The sequence below is a fragment of the Euleptes europaea genome, chromosome 1 (assembly GCF_029931775.1).
Source record: "Euleptes europaea isolate rEulEur1 chromosome 1, rEulEur1.hap1, whole genome shotgun sequence".
Classification (NCBI taxonomy): Eukaryota; Metazoa; Chordata; class Lepidosauria; order Squamata; family Sphaerodactylidae; genus Euleptes; species Euleptes europaea.
This window is the reverse complement of record NC_079312.1, coordinates 20,071,408-20,091,509: the sequence shown is the minus strand read 5'-3', so window position 1 is coordinate 20,091,509 and position 20,102 is coordinate 20,071,408. Positions and strand designations below refer to the sequence as shown.

General features: G+C 53.4%; 1 protein-coding gene across 1 annotated transcript in view; it reads left to right on the top strand.

The window, feature by feature from the left end:
• The window catches only part of PRRC2A (proline rich coiled-coil 2A), a 54,520-nt gene extending 36,969 nt beyond the window's left edge, over window positions 1-17,551 (top strand). Inside the window, exons 22-34 of the mRNA XM_056844655.1 lie at window positions 387-472; window positions 577-816; window positions 9,780-9,965; window positions 10,096-10,173; window positions 11,112-11,280; window positions 11,364-11,416; window positions 12,739-12,827; window positions 13,378-13,636; window positions 15,507-15,605; window positions 15,696-15,911; window positions 15,997-16,085; window positions 17,162-17,255; window positions 17,383-17,551. Coding sequence (XP_056700633.1) covers window positions 387-472; window positions 577-816; window positions 9,780-9,965; window positions 10,096-10,173; window positions 11,112-11,280; window positions 11,364-11,416; window positions 12,739-12,827; window positions 13,378-13,636; window positions 15,507-15,605; window positions 15,696-15,911; window positions 15,997-16,085; window positions 17,162-17,255; window positions 17,383-17,520 — 1,796 coding nt within the window. The 3' untranslated portion in view covers window positions 17,521-17,551. The remainder of the gene's footprint in view (window positions 1-386; window positions 473-576; window positions 817-9,779; window positions 9,966-10,095; window positions 10,174-11,111; window positions 11,281-11,363; window positions 11,417-12,738; window positions 12,828-13,377; window positions 13,637-15,506; window positions 15,606-15,695; window positions 15,912-15,996; window positions 16,086-17,161; window positions 17,256-17,382) is intronic.
• Window positions 17,552-20,102: the final 2,551 nt, after the last annotated feature.

The window sequence follows — 20,102 nt, the reverse complement described above, 5'->3', positions numbered from 1 at the left end:
GGAGCGGTGGACTCTGATCTGGAGAACCAGGTTTGATCCCCCACTCCTCCACCAGAGCGGCGGAGGCTAATCTGGTGAACTGGATTTGTTTCCCCACTCCTGCACACGAAGCCAGCTGGGTGACCTTGGACTAGTCACACTCTCTCAGCCCCACCTACCTCACAGGGTGTCTGTTGTGGGGAGGGGAAGGGAAGGTGATTGTAAGCCGGTTTGAGTCTCCCTTAAGTGGTAGCGTAAGTCGGCATATAAAAACCAACTCTTCTGCTGCTGCTGCCATTGCCTGGGTTGAAACCTGCCTGTGAGCTGAAGCCGAGCAGGGTTCTCTGGGAAGGGGTTGTCTTGAGAACGCCCAAAAAGGATAACTTGGTTGCACCTCCTTCATGCAGGCTCCTCCCGGAAGAGCTACCGGCCTGCCTCAGTGGAGCCCTGGATTGATCCGCTGAATGCCTTTGAGGAGGCCGCCAGTACGGAGGTCAGCAGCTGGGTTTCTGTGAAAGTGGTGGGGTGGCGAGGAAGGTGGCAAGAGCTGGTTCTCCATCTTGATTTCTTTGGTACCTCCCCTCTGTCCTTGCCCAGATGAGCCTGTCAGACAGCGGCGTAGATCTCAGCAGCGACTCCCAGGTCTCCTCGGCCACCTGCAGCCAGCGCAGCTCTCCCGATGGGGGCCTGAAGGCCACGCCGGACGCCGGGGCCAAGCGCAGCGGAGCGGTCGCCAAGCACGATGACATCGTGGCCTCCGTCGGGCCGGAGGGAGCGGAACCGAAAGAGAGGAGGCGGCTGCCAGCCAGAGAGTCCAGCCTGCTCAAGGATAAGCAGGTACAGAGCTTATTCCAGGAGAGAGGCGAAAACTTTCTGGGTTCCTTGAGGAAGTGACCTATGAATACATGAAGCTGCCTTACACTGAACCAGACCCTCGGTCCATCAAAGTCAGTATTGTCTACTCAGACCAACAGAGGCTCTCCAGGGTCTCAGGCGGGGATCTTTCACATCACCTACTTGCCTAGTTCCTTTTAACTGGAGATGCTGGGGATTGAACCTGGGACCTTCTGTATGCCAAGCAGATGCTCTACCACTGAGCCATGGCCCCTCCCCTAAGGGCTCTGCTCCAACCATCTCTTTGGCTATCATCTAGGTATTACCCATCTCGTTGCGCTGAAATAGCCCTCGCAGAGGGTGGAGTGGGGGCACCCTTCTAAGGGCTGTGTGCCTCTGTCCTCCTTGGCTCTGAGATCACACACAGCATTCCATTGGCACAGTTGATCACGCTGTCCGCATCCAGAGACCTTCCTCTCCTGGCTGACGCGTGGTTTCTCTGACCTTTTCTCCCGTCACTCCCGTTTCGGTTAGAGAGACCCCAGCCTCCTGCTCTGTCCCCATCAACATAAGTTGAAAACCTAAATAAATGCATGCATACCTTTTGGCAGTATCCTTGTGTGTAACTCCTTGGGAAGGTTCAGGGGTGTGGGAAGGAGAGGGGCTGCCTCTGCTTGAAAGGAAGGCGAGTTGGGCTCCAGCAAAGCCCAGGCTCCAATCGATTCCGCCCTCCCTGTGAGACTCTTTTGGTGGCGGAGGTGGGTGGAGAACCTCAAAACACATGGGAGAGGGGCTGGACCTGCCCTCTTCCACTGGGCCTTGGAAGCCCTCTTCGGAAGCACCCCTTCCAGCAGCAGAGGAGCAAACCCCTTTCTGACCAGCAGCTCCAAGGAATTCTGATGCTTTTATAGTGCAGAAGAGAGAACTTGATTACTTCTTCCTCCTGGGGTTCTTTTGCTCAGCGCCCTTGTCATATGTTTGGCGTGGATCGGGGTGGGCTCAAGGCTGTGCACAGTCTTGGCTCTTATGAAGAGAAAGCTACAGCCTCAACTGGCTGTCTGCGTTGGCCCACATCACCACATCTTTATGTAGTGTCTGCGTGTGTGAAGTGCCGTCAAGTCACTTCCTACTTGCTGGCTATAATTAGACGAGGAATAGAGAATAAAACTGCTGATATTATACTACCCTTGTGCAAATCTATGGTGAGACCACACTTGGAATACTGTGTACAATTCTGGTCACCACACCTAAAAATGGATATTACAGAGCTTGAGAAGGTGCAAAAAAGAGCAACCAAAATGATTAGGGGACTAGAGCAACTGTCCTATGGGGAGCGGTTAAGATGCTTAGGGCTGTTTAGCTTGGAAAGAAGGCGGATGAGGGGAGACATGATAGAGGTCTATAAAATTATGCATGGTTTGGAGGGAGTGGACAGGGAGAAGTTTTTCTCCCTCTCCCATAATACTAGAACACAGGGTCATCTGCTAAAGCTGGAGGATGAGAGATTCAAAACAGATAAAAGGGTTTTTTCACACAACGCATAGTTAAATTGTTGAACTCCCTGCCCCAGGATGTGGTGATGGCTGCCAGCTTGGAGGGCTTTAAGAGGGGAGAGGACATATTCATGGAGGAGAGGGGTATTCATGGCTGTTAGTTAGAATGGATATTAGTCGTTCTGCATACCTATTCTCTCTATTATCAGAGAAGCATGCCTATTATTTTGGGTGCGGTGGAACACAGGCAGGATGCACTCGTCTTGTTAGTGGCTTCCTAGAGGCACCTGGTTGGCCACTGTGTGAACAGCCTGCTGGACTTGATGGGCCTTGGTCTGATCCAGCAGGGCCTTTCTTATGTTCTTATGTACTCACGGCGACCCTATGAACCCCAAAACATCCTATTTTTAACAGCCTTGCTCAGGTCTTGCAAATTGAGGGCCGTAGTTTCCTTTATAGAGCCAATCCATCTCCTGTTGGGTCATCCTCTTTTCCTGCTGCCTTCCATGTTTCCTAGCATTATTGTCTTTTCCAGTGACTCTTGTACTTTGGTCACATTATGAGGGGACAATAGCCTCAGTTTGGTCATTTTAGCTTCTAGGGTCAGTTCCGGCTTGATTTGATCTATAACCCACTGATTTGGTTTTTTTGGCAGTCCACGATATCCATAACACTCTCCTCCAACACCACTTTCAAAGGAATTTTCTTCCTACTTAATCTTGGTCGCCAGTGACACATCCTTACACTTCAGAATCTTTTCTAGCTCCTTCATGGCTGCCCTTCCCCTTTATTTAGTAGGTTCTGTTAATTTCTGGGGAAGAGGCAGTGAAGGCCCCCCTTTAAAGCACGGTGAATCCTCATTCCCCAACACCCCTTGTCTTCAGAGTAACCAGGGATTGCCAACACATCCCACACATAAGGAGTAGACTAAAGGCAGCCGGGGCACCTGTCTGAAAATCTGAGGATGCCAGGTTCTGTGCCCGATGTCCCATGCTGTGGCTTTCCAGCTGCTCTTAGAGAGTTTACCATGGGTTTAGTTTACCATGTTAGTCTGTCCGTAGCAGTAGAAAAGAGCAAGCGTCCAGTAGCGCCTTTAAGACTAACAATTTCTGGCAGGGTATGAACTTTTGTGACTGATCTGGGAAACTGGGTTGGTTTCCCCACTCCTCCACACAAAGCCAGCTGGGTGACCTTGGGCTAGTCACAGCTCTATTAAGAGCTGTACCTCACTGGATGTCTGTTGTGGGGAGGGGAAGGGAAGGTGATTGTAAGCCGGTTTGATTCTCCTTTAAGTGGTAGAGAAAGTCGGCATACAAAAACCAACTCTTAGTGTCTAAAGGAGTGAGCTGTGACTTACAAAAGCTCATAACTTGCCAGAAATTTTGTTAGTCTTTAAGTGTGAGGGTCTCTGTCTTTGTGTCTCTGCTTTCCATCACCTGCGGTGTTATCAGTGAACTCGTAAAAGCAGTTCACACCTTCTGGTCTCAGGCGCCAGGCCTGATGGCCCATGTATCTTCCCCCCCGCTGTTCTTCCTGCCAGTACTCCCTCTGGCCGGTGCGGCCTTGGAAGTGTGATAGCCGCACCAGACTTCCTGGGATCCGTCTGATGTTTTGTATTATGCCAAGCTTGTAACTTCCCATAACAATAAGTGTGAACCCCAGTGCCCCAGTGCCCTGGAGTCAATATATTCTGTAAACCCGCATAGCCCCTCACTTGCAACTTTCTACCTGTGCCTGTCTCATCTCCTGAAGGCTTCAATAAATCTATTGTTTCTGTATCAACGTCTGAGCAACTGATTTGGAGAAGCAAACTCAGAGAGGGGGATCTCTCACATTAAGTTGCAAGTCCTTGCCTCCCGGACTGCAGCTGTACCGCTTTGGACAGAATGTCAGCCGACGAGGACACCACCCCTAACCCCGATGCCCCCAAGGAACCGGACGAGCCGGAGAAGCCGGACCCGAAGGAGGAGGGAGCCAAGCCAAAGAAACCGAAGGGTCGCGCCCCCGACCAAGATCGGGACGAACGTCCCCGGGGGCTTACTTATTGGCTGGACTCCCCCAAGGGCTGGTCGCTCTCGCGGACTGCGGCGAAGGATCGCCGGTTGGCCTTCCCCAGCACGGGACTCGAAGGGGACCCGGCCCGCAAAGAGGCCCTCATGGAGGAAGAACGAAAGCAGTGGCAGGAAGACCGCCGGGCTATGCAGGAGCAGATGGAGACCATGCAACGCGTAATGGGTGAGATGGCCACGGCCCTAGATGCGCTGAAGTTGCAACCTCCAGCCGGTGCTCCCCCAGACGGGGCGCCGGTAGTTCCGCCCGCAACCCCTGCCCCCCCGGCCCGTCGGGACCTGAAAGTCACGTATGACGGGTCGGGAGACCAGTTGACCTTTTTTATGGTCCAAGTAGACATTTTTATGCGGGAACAAGGCCGAACCTTCGTTTCTGAGGAGTCCCGGGTGCAGTACGTGGCTTCCTTACTGCAAGGGGAGGCGGCTGCCTGGATGGTGTTGCAGTATGAACTCCGCTCGCCGGTGCTGCGAACCCTGGACGAGTTCATGGTAGCGCTCCGAAACCGTTTTGAGGACCCGACTCTGGGTGAGCGGGCTAAAGCCTCCCTGATGCAACTGCGCCAAGGGACTAAGTCGGTGGCGCAGTATGCAAGTGAGTTCCAGTCACTGGCCAGCCGAATTCTGGACTGGAGTGAAGCTACCTTGGTACAATGTTTCAGGGAGGGTCTCAACCCAGACCTCCAACATTGGGCTTTCATGCAAGGGAACCCCCCGGATGTGGAAGGTTGGGTTCGCCATGCTGCTGACATCGAGAATCGCAAACAACTCCTGAACTTGTCCAAGCAACGGCTCGGGCGAGACCCCAGGCCCCGAGGTGACCGTGGCCGGGAACTCCGGCAAGGGGGTGGCGGGGGTCTCTCGGCCGCGGAACGCCGCAAGCGGTTCGAGGCCGGCGTCTGCCTGATCTGCGGGGGAAAGGGTCACTTTGCATCGCAATGCCCCTCTCGCTCCGGCCGTCCGACCCCCCCCCGCCAAACCCAGGCCGAGCCGACGAAACCGGCCGCCGACAGCCAGCCTCGCCGCAGAAGTGGACCACTGAGCCGGCGCTCCGGCGCACCCTCCGCTCTCCACGCGCGCCCCCAGGATGGGGCATCCTACTCTACGGTCCCATCGGGGTCCCGGATTACAAATACCGTCTTTGATTCGGACGGCTCCCCGGAAGCCACCACCCCGTCCCCCTCTTCCAGCGAGGAGGAAGAGTGGGAACAGCCGGCAAAAAACGCCGTCGGTCTGCTGTAGAGGGGGCTCCGCAGCAGACCGTCCCTATCGTTGTGCAAGGAGCTCCACCGATGGTAAGCGCCCAAGAGGACAATGTATTTGTGCGTGTTCATCTGTCCCTACCCAAAGGGGGTCCCCCGTTAGAGGTCCCCGCGTTGGTCGACTCGGGGTGTGCCCGCACCATGATAAATGAGGAAACTGCCAAGAAGTTGGGTGTCCGGCGCAAACGGCTTCCGGGGCCCCTCCGTTTTTCCCAAATGGACGGGAGTGACTTTAAACGGGGCCCTGTGACCCACAGAACTGCAGCCGTGATTATGTCCGTGGGGGAACATTGGGAACGGTTGTATTTCACCATCGCCCCTATTGTAACCCCTGTGGTGTTGGGGATGAACTGGTTAAGGGGACACAATCCCTCCATTGATTGGGTTAAACGGGTGCTTTCCTTCCCCGAAAACCCCTGTGGGTTGCATGACAAGGAACGGGTACTCAGAACTCCAGCCGCCGCACTGGTAGGGTCCCCCGCCCCAGTCTCTCCTCAATTACCCTCTGAGTACTCGCAGTTTACTGATGTTTTCGATGTTAGAGAGTGCGACGAACTGCCTCCCCACAGAGAAACGGACTGTGCCATCGAGATTGTAGGGGAAGGCAAACTGTCCAAGGGAAAGGTTTACCCCATGAGCCCTAGTGAAAAGACTGTATTGCGAGACTATCTGGATGTCAATCTGGCGAGGGGTTTCATACGCCCCTCCAAGGCTCCTTATTCAGCCCCAGCTTTCTTTGTAAAGAAAAAGACGGGAGATTTAAGACTGTGTATTGACTTTCGCAGACTGAACGCAGTCACCCAGTCTAATGCTTACCCCCTCCCTCTTATTCCTGACCTTCTAGCACAATTAAAGGAGGGCCGAATCTTCACCAAACTGGACTTGGTAGAAGCCTACCACCGCATTCGCATCAAAGAAGGAGACGAACCCAAAACGGCCTTTTCCAGTTGTTTTGGGATGTTTGAGTACCTGGTCATGCCGTTCGGACTTTCGGGGGCTCCGAGTGTCTTTATGCAATTAATTAATGAAGTTTTGCATGATTTACTGTTTCGGGGGGTGGTGGTATTTCTCGATGACATTCTTATTTACTCTGAGACCATGGAAGAACATGTGCGCCTAGTGCGAGAAGTGCTCCAGCGGCTGCGGGAGCACAAACTGTATGCTAAGGTGTCCAAGTGTGAATTCCACCAACCTTCTATTACATTTCTGGGGTATGTGATTTCCCACCAAGGGTTGGAAATGGACCCCGCCAAGGTCCAGGCGGTGCGGGACTGGGAAACCCCCACTACCCGCCGCCAACTTCAACAGTTTTTGGGGTTTGCCAACTTTTACCGGAATTTCATTCCCAACTTTGCCCAAGTTGCGCTTCCCCTCACTGCCCTGTTGCGTACCAAGGACAGGGGGGCTAGCGCCGCACTCCCCTCAGCCCGTCTGCAATGGTCTCCCCAATGCCAGCAAGCTTTTGAACGTTTAAAGCTACTTTTTTCATCCGAACCCGTTTTAGCTCACCCGGATTGCACCAAGCCCTTCGTGGTGCAGGTGGATGCCTCGGATGTAGCCATGGGCGGGGCCTTATTGCAGAGGGATGAGGGGGGACGGTTGAGGCCATGCGCCTACTTCTCCAAGAAGTTTTCCCAGTCCGAAATCAACTGGGCCATTTGGGAGAAGGAGGCAGCAGCGGTCAAACATGCCCTTACCATATGGAGACACTTCTTGGAGGGGGCCGAGCTGCCGTTCGAAGTGTGCACAGATCACAAGAATCTTGAGGCTCTCAAGGGAGCTAGAAAACTCAATGCCAAACAGATTCGGTGGGCCCAATTCTTTGCAAAATTCCGGTTCACCCTCAAACATGTCCCTGGCAAAGAAAATGCCCTAGCTGATGCTTTGTCACGACTTCCCCAGTATCGCAACGATTTCGATCGCCCCGTCGACTCCCTGTTCACTCCCGAACAGCGAGGGGAAGTCCCTGGCTTGGCCGTCACCACCCGATCTCAAGCCCGCCAACCGGAGACCCCCCCTACACTCAAAGGTATCCCGGAAGCATTCCAACAGCGACTCCGGGACGCCTCCTTACAGGAGGAGGAGCACCATCTCCTCCCCACTGGCTTGGAACGAACCAACACTTGGTGGGTGCAGGGGGGGAAACTATATGTCCCATCTTCCCTTCGCAAAGAAGTATTGGGACTTGTACATGGGGCCAGGCTAGCGGGTCATTTTGGTTTCATAAAAACGCTTCACCTGGTTCGAAGGCAATTCTGGTGGCCCGGTATGAGATCTGATGTAGAGTTGTATGTGCGCAGCTGCCCCACCTGCGCCACAGCCAAGAAACGGATGGGAAAACCCCCGGGGCTTCTCAAACCGCTTGAGAACCCCTCCCGTCCCTGGGAAGTCATCGCCATGGATTTTATCACCGACCTACCTCCAAGTCGGGGGAAAACGGTTCTCTGGGTTATCACAGACCTCTTTTCCAAACAGGTTCATTTCGTTCCATGTGCAGGTCTTCCTTCAGCCCAGGGCTTAGCTAAACTGTTCATCACGCACGTCCTCAGGCTACACTCGATCCCGAGGAAGGTCCTCTCCGACCGGGGGGTCCAGTTTGTTGCCAAATTCTGGCGGGCTTTCCTAAAGTTAATGGGAGTGGAGGAACAGGGCCTTTCGTCCGCCTATCACCCCCAAACGGATGGTCAAACGGAACGTGTAAATGCGGTAGTAGAATGTTATTTGCGTTGCTATGTAAATTTCCACCAGGACGACTGGGTCGACCTGCTGCCATTTGCCGAATATGCGTACAACAATGCGCCTCATTCCTCTACCGGCTTTAGTCCCTTCCAAGTTATATACGGGACGGATTTTGGCCCTTTCGGTTCTGCCCCCGTCTCGCCAGAGCTCCAGTCTACCCCTGATCTTCAGGAGTGGATTCAGGTGGTTAAATCCACCTGGCCATGGTTGCTTAAAAATCTGGAAAGGGCAAAAAGCAAGTACAAGGAACAAGCAGACAAACACCGGTCTCCGGGATGGGAACTCAAGGTGGGGGAGCAAGTCTATCTGTCCACCAAAAACCTTCGCTCTCTTCGCCCCTGCAAAAAACTGAGCGACCGTTATGTAGGACCTTTCCCCATTACCAGAGTAATCAACGAGGTTACCGTGGAACTGAGTCTCCCTAAGACTCTCAAGGGAGTTCATCCAGTCTTCCATATAAGCCTCCTCAAACCTTATGTAGCAGCTCCCCAGTTCCACCCCCCTCCCGCTCATGAGATTCCTACCGTAGTAGGAGGGGATACCCATTTGGAAATATCCAAGGTTTTAGATTCCAAATGGAAGAAAGGGAAACTGTTTTACTTTGTTCGCTGGAAAAACCTTGGCTCCGCTCATGACGAATGGGTGGCCGCACCCCACATGGCAGCTCCTCGCTTGGTCCGAGAATTCCACCTCGCTTATCCCGATAAGCCTCGTCCTCTCGGAGGGGGGCCTTAAGGGGGGCAGAATGTGAGGGTCTCTGTCTTTGTGTCTCTGCTTTCCATCACCTGCGGTGTTATCAGTGAACTCGTAAAAGCAGTTCACACCTTCTGGTCTCAGGCGCCAGGCCTGATGGCCCATGTATCTTCCCCCCCGCTGTTCTTCCTGCCAGTACTCCCTCTGGCCGGTGCGGCCTTGGAAGTGTGATAGCCGCACCAGACTTCCTGGGATCCGTCTGATGTTTTGTATTATGCCAAGCTTGTAACTTCCCATAACAATAAGTGTGAACCCCAGTGCCCCAGTGCCCTGGAGTCAATATATTCTGTAAACCCGCATAGCCCCTCACTTGCAACTTTCTACCTGTGCCTGTCTCATCTCCTGAAGGCTTCAATAAATCTATTGTTTCTGTATCAACGTCTGAGCAACTGATTTGGAGAAGCAAACTCAGAGAGGGGGATCTCTCACATTAAGGCGCGACTGGACTCTTGCTCTTAGAGAGTTTGTGAACTATGAAAGGCTGATAAGGAAAAACAGCAGAGCCGATGCCGAGTGGTCAGTTGGCGCTCAGCGAAAGCTTAGCAGCAATTCTGACAGCTCCTTCTTTGGTCTTGTGAAGCGTCCCCCAGGTGAGGGGGTGTCAGTGGCCTGTCTAGAAGTGTTCATGGATTTCCCTGTGCCTCCCACCACAGGTGAGCAGTTCCCCCGAGCCGCCCCGCGATCACCCGCCCCCCAGCGCCATCGGCACAGAGCGTTCCCAGCGAGCCGAGAAGGCCAAAGAAAGCACTGAGGGGGTGGGCGCGGCTAAGGCCGAGCCAAGCCCCCAGCCGGAGCCCTCCAGGGCTGGCCCACCCATCCAGTTTGGAGCCAGCGATAAGGTACGTGGGAAAGCTAGGCACCCCTGGGGGGGGGAAGAATAGGGAAGAGGGCTCAGCGCTGCCACAAGGCTCAGGGCCCAGCCAAAGGTCCCTGGGCTCGAGTCCCCACTCCGGCTTTTCGCCCCTACAGGACGCAGAGCTCCGCTTCATGGTGAGCGAAGGATCGAAACCAGACAAAGAAGAGTTTCACCAGGCACTTGCCGAGGGGGTAAGTGGCGAAGCAGGGGGCAAGAACTCCCTGTCAGTCTGGCCTGCAGCTTGGGGGGCTGGAAGAGGTGGCAGTTCCCTGGCCTAGGAGTGGGCAGCCCCATGTGTTACGCCCATACCCCAGGGAAGAGGGGGCAGAGGCTGCGTCTGCTGGGGGGAGTTCCCTGCCATTTCTTAGATTGAGCTCCAGAAGCAGTCAAGCGAAACTAAATGGTGTGTCTGTGGAACTAGAGAAAAATGGAAGCAGTCGTGGCTTTTTCCTCAAAAGTTCCTTCTTCCGTTGTCTAACAGCCTAGTCTGTTGGGTTTTGTGTTTGTTTTTTTGCCCAGAAGGAGTCTCTAAAGCAGGACAGGCAGCTCCAAGAAGTAAACATAGCAAGTTTTTATCCTCGTATCCAAGGAGCTTGGTAGAATTTGTCTCCTCCCCCACCAGTTTATCCTCACAACCACCCTGTGAGGTAGGCAGGCTGTGAGATGGAGACACAGGGTGTGCTTCATGGCCGGGGAAGGTCCCCTGTGGTGTAGTGGTTAAGAGCAGTGGTTTGGAGTTGTGGACTCTGATATAGAGAACCGGGTTTGATTCCCCACGCCTCCACATGAGCGGCGGACGCTAATCTGGGGAACCGGGTTGGTTTTCCCACTCCTCCACATGAAGCCAGCTGGGTGATCTTGGGCTAGTCACAGTTCTGTTAAGAGCTCTCAGCCCCACCTACATCACCGGGTGTCTGTTGTGGGGAGGGGAAGGTGATTGTCAGCAGTTTGATTGTTTTTTTACGTGGTAGAGAAAGTCGGCATATAAAAACCAACTCTTCTTCTGCCTTTTCTGCCACCCTGGCTCTTATGACTTTGGTTAGTGTAACAAGTATGTGGAGAGCCAAGAGTTCGACGGCCCCTCTTCCTTTACGTTGCCTCACGCCTTCTGTCCTTCCTTCCTTCACAGCTGACTTCGGCCCCCAGGGAGTGGGAGCTGCTCCCCCCGGCACCCCCCAGCCACAGGGCATCCCCTGAGGCACCTCCCGGTCGCTCCTGTGAGCCCAAGCCTTTCCCTGTGGCTCCGGTGGCTGCCTCCTGTCTCCACGGACTGCCAGCAGACACCTCTGTCTTCTCAGGTATGAGGGGGGTGGGACAGAGAGGGGCCTCCTGCCGTGGCTTCCAGCCAGGCGGGGACCTGACCGTCTGCTTCTCTCCGCAGGTGAGAGGGGCCAGGGCCAGCGACTGTACCCGGAGCTGTTTTATGGGAACCAGGTACCCGCCTTGGCAGAGCGATGGGGACAGGGCCTGGAGAAGAGCTTTTTTTGTGGGGGGAGCGAAGGTTTTGCTGGGCCGTATGCCAAAGATCCCTTTTTCAGACCGACTATGTCCCTGCCCTCTTCAGTTATAAGTCAGTGGACTCCTTGGTACATTCCTTGGTACATTACAGTGGACTCCTTGGTACATTCAGTCAGTGGACGCCTTGGTACCTATCCTTTTGCACTGTCCTTACGTGTACCAACTTAGGCTAAAATGGATTACACCACGTTTTAACAAAGGGTCCGATCGTGAGAATCTGTATGAGCTGTCTTTTGTACTATGCCTATTAAAGGTTATTGAACTGAATTAAACAAAGGGTCCTCATCTTCTCGGGCAACTTCGGAGCAAAAGGTTCCATTCCTCTCAGAGGACTCTGACCCTCACCTGTACCTATTTTGTTGCTCATTTTTGGGAGGCTGCAGAGAAGAGACGAAGGGAGGTGTTCTTAGAGATGGGCCTTGGTTAAGTTTTACAGCTTTATTGCTCAAAACCTTGGTCTAAGAACAGGGGGAAAGAAAGAAGGTTCGGCCCTCCAGGCATCCCAGCCAAATCTCCACCTACTGGCAGATCGGTCAAGCGGCTTCAGAACTGCTGGGTGGGGAGAAGAGCGAAGTAGAGGGAAAGTGTCCTTGCCTCAGGCAGGGCTCAGGGAAGCAGCAGAGAAACAGGGAAGACCACCCAGAGGATCGTGTTAGGCGGTTAGGCTTGGTCCAGTGAAGAAAAAAGGTCTCTGACATTTATAGCTTACTTACGTAGCCTCTAGAGAGGCAAGAAGGGATGAGGTATCCTGTGTTACCTGAGGGAAATAGTAGGTTAGGGACTTCCAAGGGGATTTTGAGGGAGATGTCCCAGGAGACAGGCTTAGCCCTATTTCAGTAGGTCGGGACTCTTGGGTTTAAGGTGGCGCGCGAAAATAAATCATTCTTTCTTACTGTCTCTTTGATGGGAACACCCTGCCAGTTCAGCAAAGCTGCAGGCGTGTGAACTTTGTAACTGTTTAAAGCAGGTTTCTGCTGTCCCTTGCCGTACCGGCCAATAACTTGTCCCGCCGAAACCGCTCAGCCCTTCTGAAGAGGAGACAATAAACTTATTTCTTGAGTTGTGAAAAGAAGAGATGCTTGGGGGGCGGGGGGTGGGGGCTCTGTAGCAGCTGCGGAGGACGCAGAGGGGCTGATGGAGGAGTGAGTCGGGCTAGTATGGGGTGAGAAAAGAGGGGGTTGGGGGCCCCGAGGCTCAGGTCTCCCGAGGCTCAGGTCTCCGTGTTCTCCCCTCTGCAGGTCCCCACCACCCAGCTTGAGTCGCAACTCCATGGTGCCGGAGGCGGAAGCAGCTTCCGCCCAAACACCCCTTCTCTGCACACTTACAGGTACGGGGCCGGGAGGGGGAGCTTTGCCTGCCAGGGGCTCTACAGGGGGCTGGGAGGAGGGGCCACTCTGCGCTCGGCTTGGTTGCCTCTGGCTCGTGGGAGAAGAGGGGTGGGGATGCGTGGAGAAGGTTGGCCCCCCTGGAGGGCGTCTTTGTTGAAATGACTGCTGCCTTACCCAGGATGCTGTCTGGAGGGAGGGGCTTTTTGCTCTTCCCGCTGAATTCTTGGGTTGTCTTTCTCTAGGTCAGCGTGGTGTAGTGGTTAGGAGCGGTGGTTTGGAGCATTGCATTCTGATCTGGAGAACTGGGTCTGATTCCCCGCTCCTCCACATGAGCAGCGGACACTAATCCGGTGAACCGGGTTTGTTTCCCCACTCCTCCACATGACGCCAGCTGGGTGACCTGGGGCTAGTCACAGCTCTCTCAGCCCCACCTACCTCACAAGGTGTCTGTTGTGGGGAAGGGAAGGTGATTGTCAGCCGGTTTGATTGTTCCTTAAGTGGTAGAGAAAGTCAGCATATAAAAACCAACTCCTCTTCTTCTTCCACTAGGTCCCAGCATCTCTACCTGCAGCCCAGCCCAGCTCCCACCTCTCCGGCTCACACAGCAGCGGGCGCTGTGCTGCCCAGTTCTGCCTTACTTTCCGGGATGGCCCTGAAGGGCCAGTACGTGGAGATCTCGGCCCTGCAGGCCGCCGAGCTGCCCAAGCTGCCGGCTACGGGCCTGTTGTACCAGGCCCCTCCACCCTCTTTCATATACAGCTCAGCCTTCTGCGGCAGCCAGCTGGCTCCGGAGCAAGCCCTGCTTCAGGTACTATGGCCATCGGGGTGGGATAAGTTTATTTGGTTTTTCTTTTAAGGCCGGACTGCTGTGCTCCAAGGGTCAGCATCCACTGAAGTCAGGATTCGGGGAGGGGCAAAGTTGGGAGATGGGGAGGGGAGGGAGTTGGGATGGGGTGGGTAGGATTTTGCAAAGCTACAACCTGGCCAGTGCTTGGCACTCAGCACCATAGCCTGGGGTTTGAGTCCTCCTTCCCGTTTGAACACTGGCGTGGAGTTGCAGGTACAGCATTCAGTTTTGGGAAGATCTGGGCTTGGATCTCCGCTCAGACAAGAAGCTCACCGGGCGATGTTGGACTGTTGATGTTTTTTTAAGATTACTAGGTCATCTTTCCATTAACAAGACAATCGAGCAAATTTCTTCAGATAAAAACATAACACATTACGCAGTTGAGAATTGCTGAGTTTTACCTGTGCAGGCAGTTCAGCTCCAGACACGTCTTACTGCAGGAGTGTCCAACAAGGCCCGTGGGACGGATCCAGCCCCTTGAGAGCTCTTATCTGGCCAGCCGAGCCAGTCACCCACCCCCACCCCCACTCTTGATCTGGGCTGGCGAGGCACGGCCAGGCCTCACCAAGGGATATTTATGTCATTTCCGGCCCTTGTAACAATGGAGTTCAACACCCTTATCTTATTGCTCTATTGTTGTTCTGGATGGCTTGTTCAAGGTGCTGGTTTTGACCTGTAAAACCTTACACAGCCTGGGACCCTCATATCTTTGGGACCGCCTCTCCTGGTATACCCCCCCCCCCAAGATCTTTACCGTCGTCTGACAACAACTTACTGGTGGTCCCTGGCCCTAAGAGTGTGCGGCTGTCCTCGACGAGAGCCAGGGCCTTTTCGGCTCTGGCACCATCCTGGTGGAATGCTCTGTCTGCTGACATCATGGCCCTGCTGGACCTTAAAGAGTTCCGCAGGGCCTGCAAGACAGAGCTATTCTGCCAGGCCTATGGCTGAGGACAGCCGCAAATATCATCTGCTGCCCTCCCTATTACCCCTCCTTCCTGTTATATTATCAGTGTCAACAGAGGGGTAACCTGCTGCAAATATCCAGCAATACGAGTGGTTAGGCGCCATTTGAAATTTTGTGATTTTGTGCTTTAAGTTTTAATTGGGATTTTATTATTTTACATTTAGATTTTTATGTTGGTGTAGTAATGCTTTTATATGATGTTATCCACTTTGAGCCGGCTTCGATCGGGAAGGGCAGGTTATAAATCACAAAATAAATAAACAAACAAACGTACAGCTATGAACCCTTTGGAGGAAGAGTAGGATAGCATCTTTCACTGAAAGTGAAAACTCAAATTTTGGGGGTTGTGCCCATGTGGTCACTGTTAGCCACATCCTTCCAGTTGTCTTCAGAAGCAAATTTTTCTTCCCTTTCTGCAAGGCAGGTCTATGCAGATAGGGAGGGAGCTCTCCTCCCTCCCCCCCTCCAGCCTTGCCTGTTTGTAGAAATATAAGGCTCAGGTTGTGCTTGTCCCCCTTGCCTCCCCACGTTTAGTCCTCTAGGGCAGGAAATCATTCAGAGCAGCTTTTTTCTTAAATCCGTCATCAAGGAAATTTCGTTTCCCACGGCCTCCCAACGCCCGTTCGGAGGGCATCCATTGTGTGGCTTAAGGCAAAACTCACAGGGGCACACCTGTGTGCAGAAACTGCCAGCGCCGTTTGAATCGGCTGTTGAGGGTTTCAGTGGGGGGGGCTGACACAGCATGCCGGGGAGGGCCTGTCAAAGGTTGTGACGCCATCTTGGTCCAGCACAAGCCCCCCTCCTCTGAGCACCCCCCCTCCCCCGTCCAGCCCGCTGTGACCCCCTCATGGCTTGTGCTTTGGACAGGTGCGCCAGGAGCTTGCCTCTCCCTCCGAATTCTACCCAGCCCCCCTGGGGCAAGGCAGCCAGAGCAATTTCCTGACCGCCACCGCTCCCACCCAGCAGGTGAGCCGATCACCCGTCTTGTGTGCCAAGAGGGGAGCCCTTTTCCAGGCCTCCCCCCTTGCCCTTAACCGAGTCTCTCTCCTTCCCCAGGTGCTGCTGCCGGTGGTGGAGCCTCCCCAGCTACCCCCCGTGATGAACTTTGGCTCCCTGCAGCAAGCGCCACCTGCTGCCTCCGCGCCGCCACCTCCCCCCATGCCCTTGGTGCCTGTGGGCCCTCAGGCCCTGCGGCCGCCAGGACAACTGGCCGGGCGCCTCGTCTCTCCAGCCGTGCGGGCCTTTCCTCACGGCGCAGTGGGCCGGGGCGAGGTACCAGAGAGCGCGGGAAGCCGGGGAGGGGCGGGGGAGAAGGGTCTTGCGTCCTCTGCTTCTGACGTGCCGCTTTCCCCCTCAGCTTCACACCCTGGAAATGAAGCCGCTGCAAGACTACCGGAAACTCAATGGCCTGGGGTCTCCGGGGGCTCGGCCCCCCTCTGGGGGCAGGTGAGTGGAACCAGCAAATGACTCCTTTGACTTTTTTTAAAAAAAACTTCAGTTATGCCCCACACCTTTCTCCCCAATGGAGACCCATTCTGTCCTCCGTTTTATCCTCACAACAATCACACACATAAAGCTGCCTTATACTGAATCAGACCCTCGGTCCATCAAAGTCCCTCCATCTAGAACACTGGTTCCCAACCAGGGGTCCGTGGACCCCCAGGGTCCGTGAGAACTAAATTAAGGTCCGTGAAACAAAGTTATAAACCCATGATAAATTAATATTTTCAATTAAAAGTTCTCTATTATAAAAAAAAATTCAAATATTATTCTAAGTTTAATAACACTTATGATTAAAGTTTATTTTCAAATTCTCTGAGTTTTTATTTTGAACCTTGGGGTCCCTGCACCGAGCAAAAAAGTCCTAGTGGTCCCTGGTCAAAAAAAGGTTGGGAACCACTGATCTAGAATATAGGAGGAATTTTCCAACAGAGCAGTTCCTCAGTGGAAAAGTTTTCCTCCGGAGGTGGTGGGCTCTCCTTCCCAGGAGGGTTTTAAGCAGAGGCTAGATGGCCATCTGTCAGCAATGCTGAATCTATGACCTTAGGCAGATCATGAGAGGGAGGGCATTTGGGATATTTACTGGGCATGGAGCAGGGGTCACTGGGGGTGTGGGGGGGGAGGTAGCTGTGAATTTCTTGCATTGTGGATTAGGTGACCCTGGTGGTCCCTTCCAACTCTATGATTCTAAGTATTGTCTACTCAGACCAGCAGCGGCTCTCCAGGGTCTCACCTACTTGCCTACTCCCTTTAACTGGAGATGCGGGGGATTGAACCTGGGACCCTCTGCATGCCAAACAGATGCTCTACCACTGAGCCGTGGCCCCTCCAATCCTGTGTGGTTGGTTAGTCTGAGTGTGTGCAGCTGGCCCAAGGGTACCCAGCAATCATCTGTGGCAGAGAGGAGATTCAAACCTGGGCCTTCCAGATCGTAGTCAAGCACTGTAACCACTAAACCATGCTGGATCACTCAGTGGGTTACAGGCCCCCTTGCTCTTGGCTAAGACTTTTCTCGCCCACAGGCCTTTTGCTGGAGGCTTTAACGCCAGGCTGAAACCCCCTGGGTCTGGCTACGGCGGCATTTTCCGGGCCCAGCGCTTCGAGGTCTACCAGCAGGTGAGAGGATGGAGAGCACTCCTAAAACTTAGCTGTCGGGTGGGCCTGGGAGAGGGAAGGCTTGAAGTCCGGAACACGACTTTTTCCTCTATGACCTCCCCTTCCCCCCCCCCCGCTTGTTCCACAGTCTGACGTCCTTCGCTGGACCCCTCGTGCCTGGGAACGAGCACCTCAGCCCCGCGACGGACCCCCGCCCCGCCGCCTGGAGCCCGACATCCGCCCCCACACCGACAAGCAAGACCCCGGGTTCTCCAACCACCACTAGCCCAGGATGCTGACCCCCCCTCTCCTTTGGTTCTGTTAGGCCCTCCCTTCAGAGTGGGGGGAGGGCTGTTTGCGGGGGGCTATGGTTCCTTTTCTCTTCTTGGTGTATCCTGAACATACAGGGCATCTTAACTCCCTTCCTGTCGATGTGAGGGGTGACACTGGAATCTCGCCCCCCCCTGGTTAGGGGTGTTAGACACTTAGCGGGGGGCTCAGAGTGGAATTGGGGGGGGCAAGGATCAGGATTTTGGGAGGCTCCCAGCTGAATGTATTTTTGCTTATTATCCTTTGGTTTCACCTGAGTTGTTTTTTTTTCCTGGCGGGGGCCGCATTGCCCTTGGATCTGAGGGGAGGAGCTCCGAGGTGTGGAGTGTATATATATATATATAAATATGAACATGCGGGGGTCTCGCCTCTTCCTCCTTCAGTCGGGGTGGGGGGAGGCTAGGCTTAGGGAGCCTGCCCTCCACTCCCTCTCCATTTGCCCCCCCCCGAGTTTGAAATAGGAAGCATTGCGTTTTTAAAAAGGTGGTCAAGCTGGTTTGTTTAATAAATAAAACCAAAAAAAAAAAGTTAAAAAAAAAACCAATAAAATAAGAAGTCAAGCTGGCGAGAGTTCTTGTGTTCTGTTCAGCGTTTGGCTTGAACAACGTCCTTTATTTCTGTCTCTGTGCAAACAGGCATTCTCTGAAATAGCCTCTGCATGGAAAATCTTCGTTTAGCGAAGTCTGTCAGTAACTTCGGAGAAAAGACTCCCGATGAATCGGACGGTGTTAAAACTCTTTAATAACAGGCTATGCAATGTTATTGGGCCAGCCCATCCTTTGGTTTAGTATCATACTGTTTGGCCTTCTGCTATACATATTTAAGTGGGAGAAGGGCTTGGTTAGGTCTTCATTCTGTGAGAGGCTAGAAGTTGTAATACATTTGGGGTTCTACAAGAGCAACTGCTCCATCTTTGTTTCGTGTGCAGAGTACTATTTTTTAGAGGGTAGGTCATTTTCTCTGCATTATCCAGGGTAGGCATGGGGGTGGCTCTGCCAAAAGAGAGCAGGCATGTTCAAGCAGAAGACTGTATTGCTCACTCTAGGAATTCTTTCTGTAGGTTCTTCAGCTCCCTGTGTTAGTACAAACCCCTGCAGCACCTTCCTCTAAGAAGTAGTACCATAGAAGCACATATTTTGGAATTGGAAGAAAGCACCCAACTACTTCCCTAGCCAGGCACAAAGTCTATTCCTCAGAGGAGGGGCTCCTAGGAATTTCCAGCTCTCGCTGTTCCACCATATTTTTTTGGGGGGGAGAGGGGGGGAATAAAATTTTCAGTATTTTCCAGGAACTCCTCATACCAACATTTCTATGGCTCTTAAGTTTAGGCGATTGACAATGAGACATACTTCATTCCTTACAAGTATAAGAGCCCTTCCCCTTTGGAGTTTGTAGTGTCAAGAACAGGCATTCCCAACATGGTGCCTGTCAAGTGTTTTCAGAAAGTGGGTGGGGCCAGGTGTGGGACTTGCCCAGCATTGCTTCTGATTGGCCACTGGAGATCAGGTGGCCGGTTAGCTTAAAATAACCCCCTTGCAGCCACTGCCACCAGGTTTAGTTTAATTCTCTTCAGCCCAATCTTTTTTTAAATTGCCCCTCTTCTCCCCAAACTTGGGCATCCTCTGTGAGGCCAGGCTTCATGTCTTGTGACAGCTATTTTGGAGTCGCACCCACTGCCCTGTGTCAATTTCAAAGGTGCCCAAAGACTCAAAAAGGTTAGGGGCCTCCACCCCCTGCTTTTTCCTGGGGAAATGAGCAGCAGCCTTTCAGGAAGAATTCACCTGGTCTACCTGGCCCCACCTTAAAAACCACGGACTTAAATTTAGTAGTGCACTGGTAAAATTCAGGAGCCACCATGTTGGGGTACAGACACAGGGGTGAATTAGCCAACTTCTACACTTGTCTTTTTTTAAAAGGCAAGGTGGCTTCCCAAGCATTCTTTTACATAGCTGCTAACAGAGGCACGAAGTCCCGTGGCACAGAGTGGTAAGCTGCAGTACTGCAGTCCAAGTTCTGCTCACAACCTGAGTTCGATCCCGACGGAAGTTGGTTTCATGTAGCCGGCTCAAGGTTGACTCAGCCTTCCATCCTTCCGAGGTCAGTAAAATGAGTACCCAGCTTGCTGGGGGTAAAGGGAAGATGACTGGGGGAGGCACTGGCAAACCACCCTGTAAACACTGCCTAGGAAACGTTGGGATGTGATGTCACCCCATGGGTCAGGAATGACCCAATGCTTGCACAGGGAACCTTTACCTTTAACATAGAGGCACTCCAAGAGAGCAAACAGCCACCCACCACCCTTACTCAAATTATAACCCTCCTCCTCTTCCAAAAGGGGGCTTAAGCAGTCGCCAAAAAGCCATCACCACCCTGACCTGGATGGTGCAAGGGTCAGCCCTTGTCAGTACTTGGGTAGGACCAGAGTTGCTACACAGAGCCAGATGATGGCAAACCACCTCTGTCCAACTCTTCATCTTGAACATCCTCCTACAGGAAGTTCTGTAACTCAGCTGCAGCTTGACAGCACTTTTCCCCCCA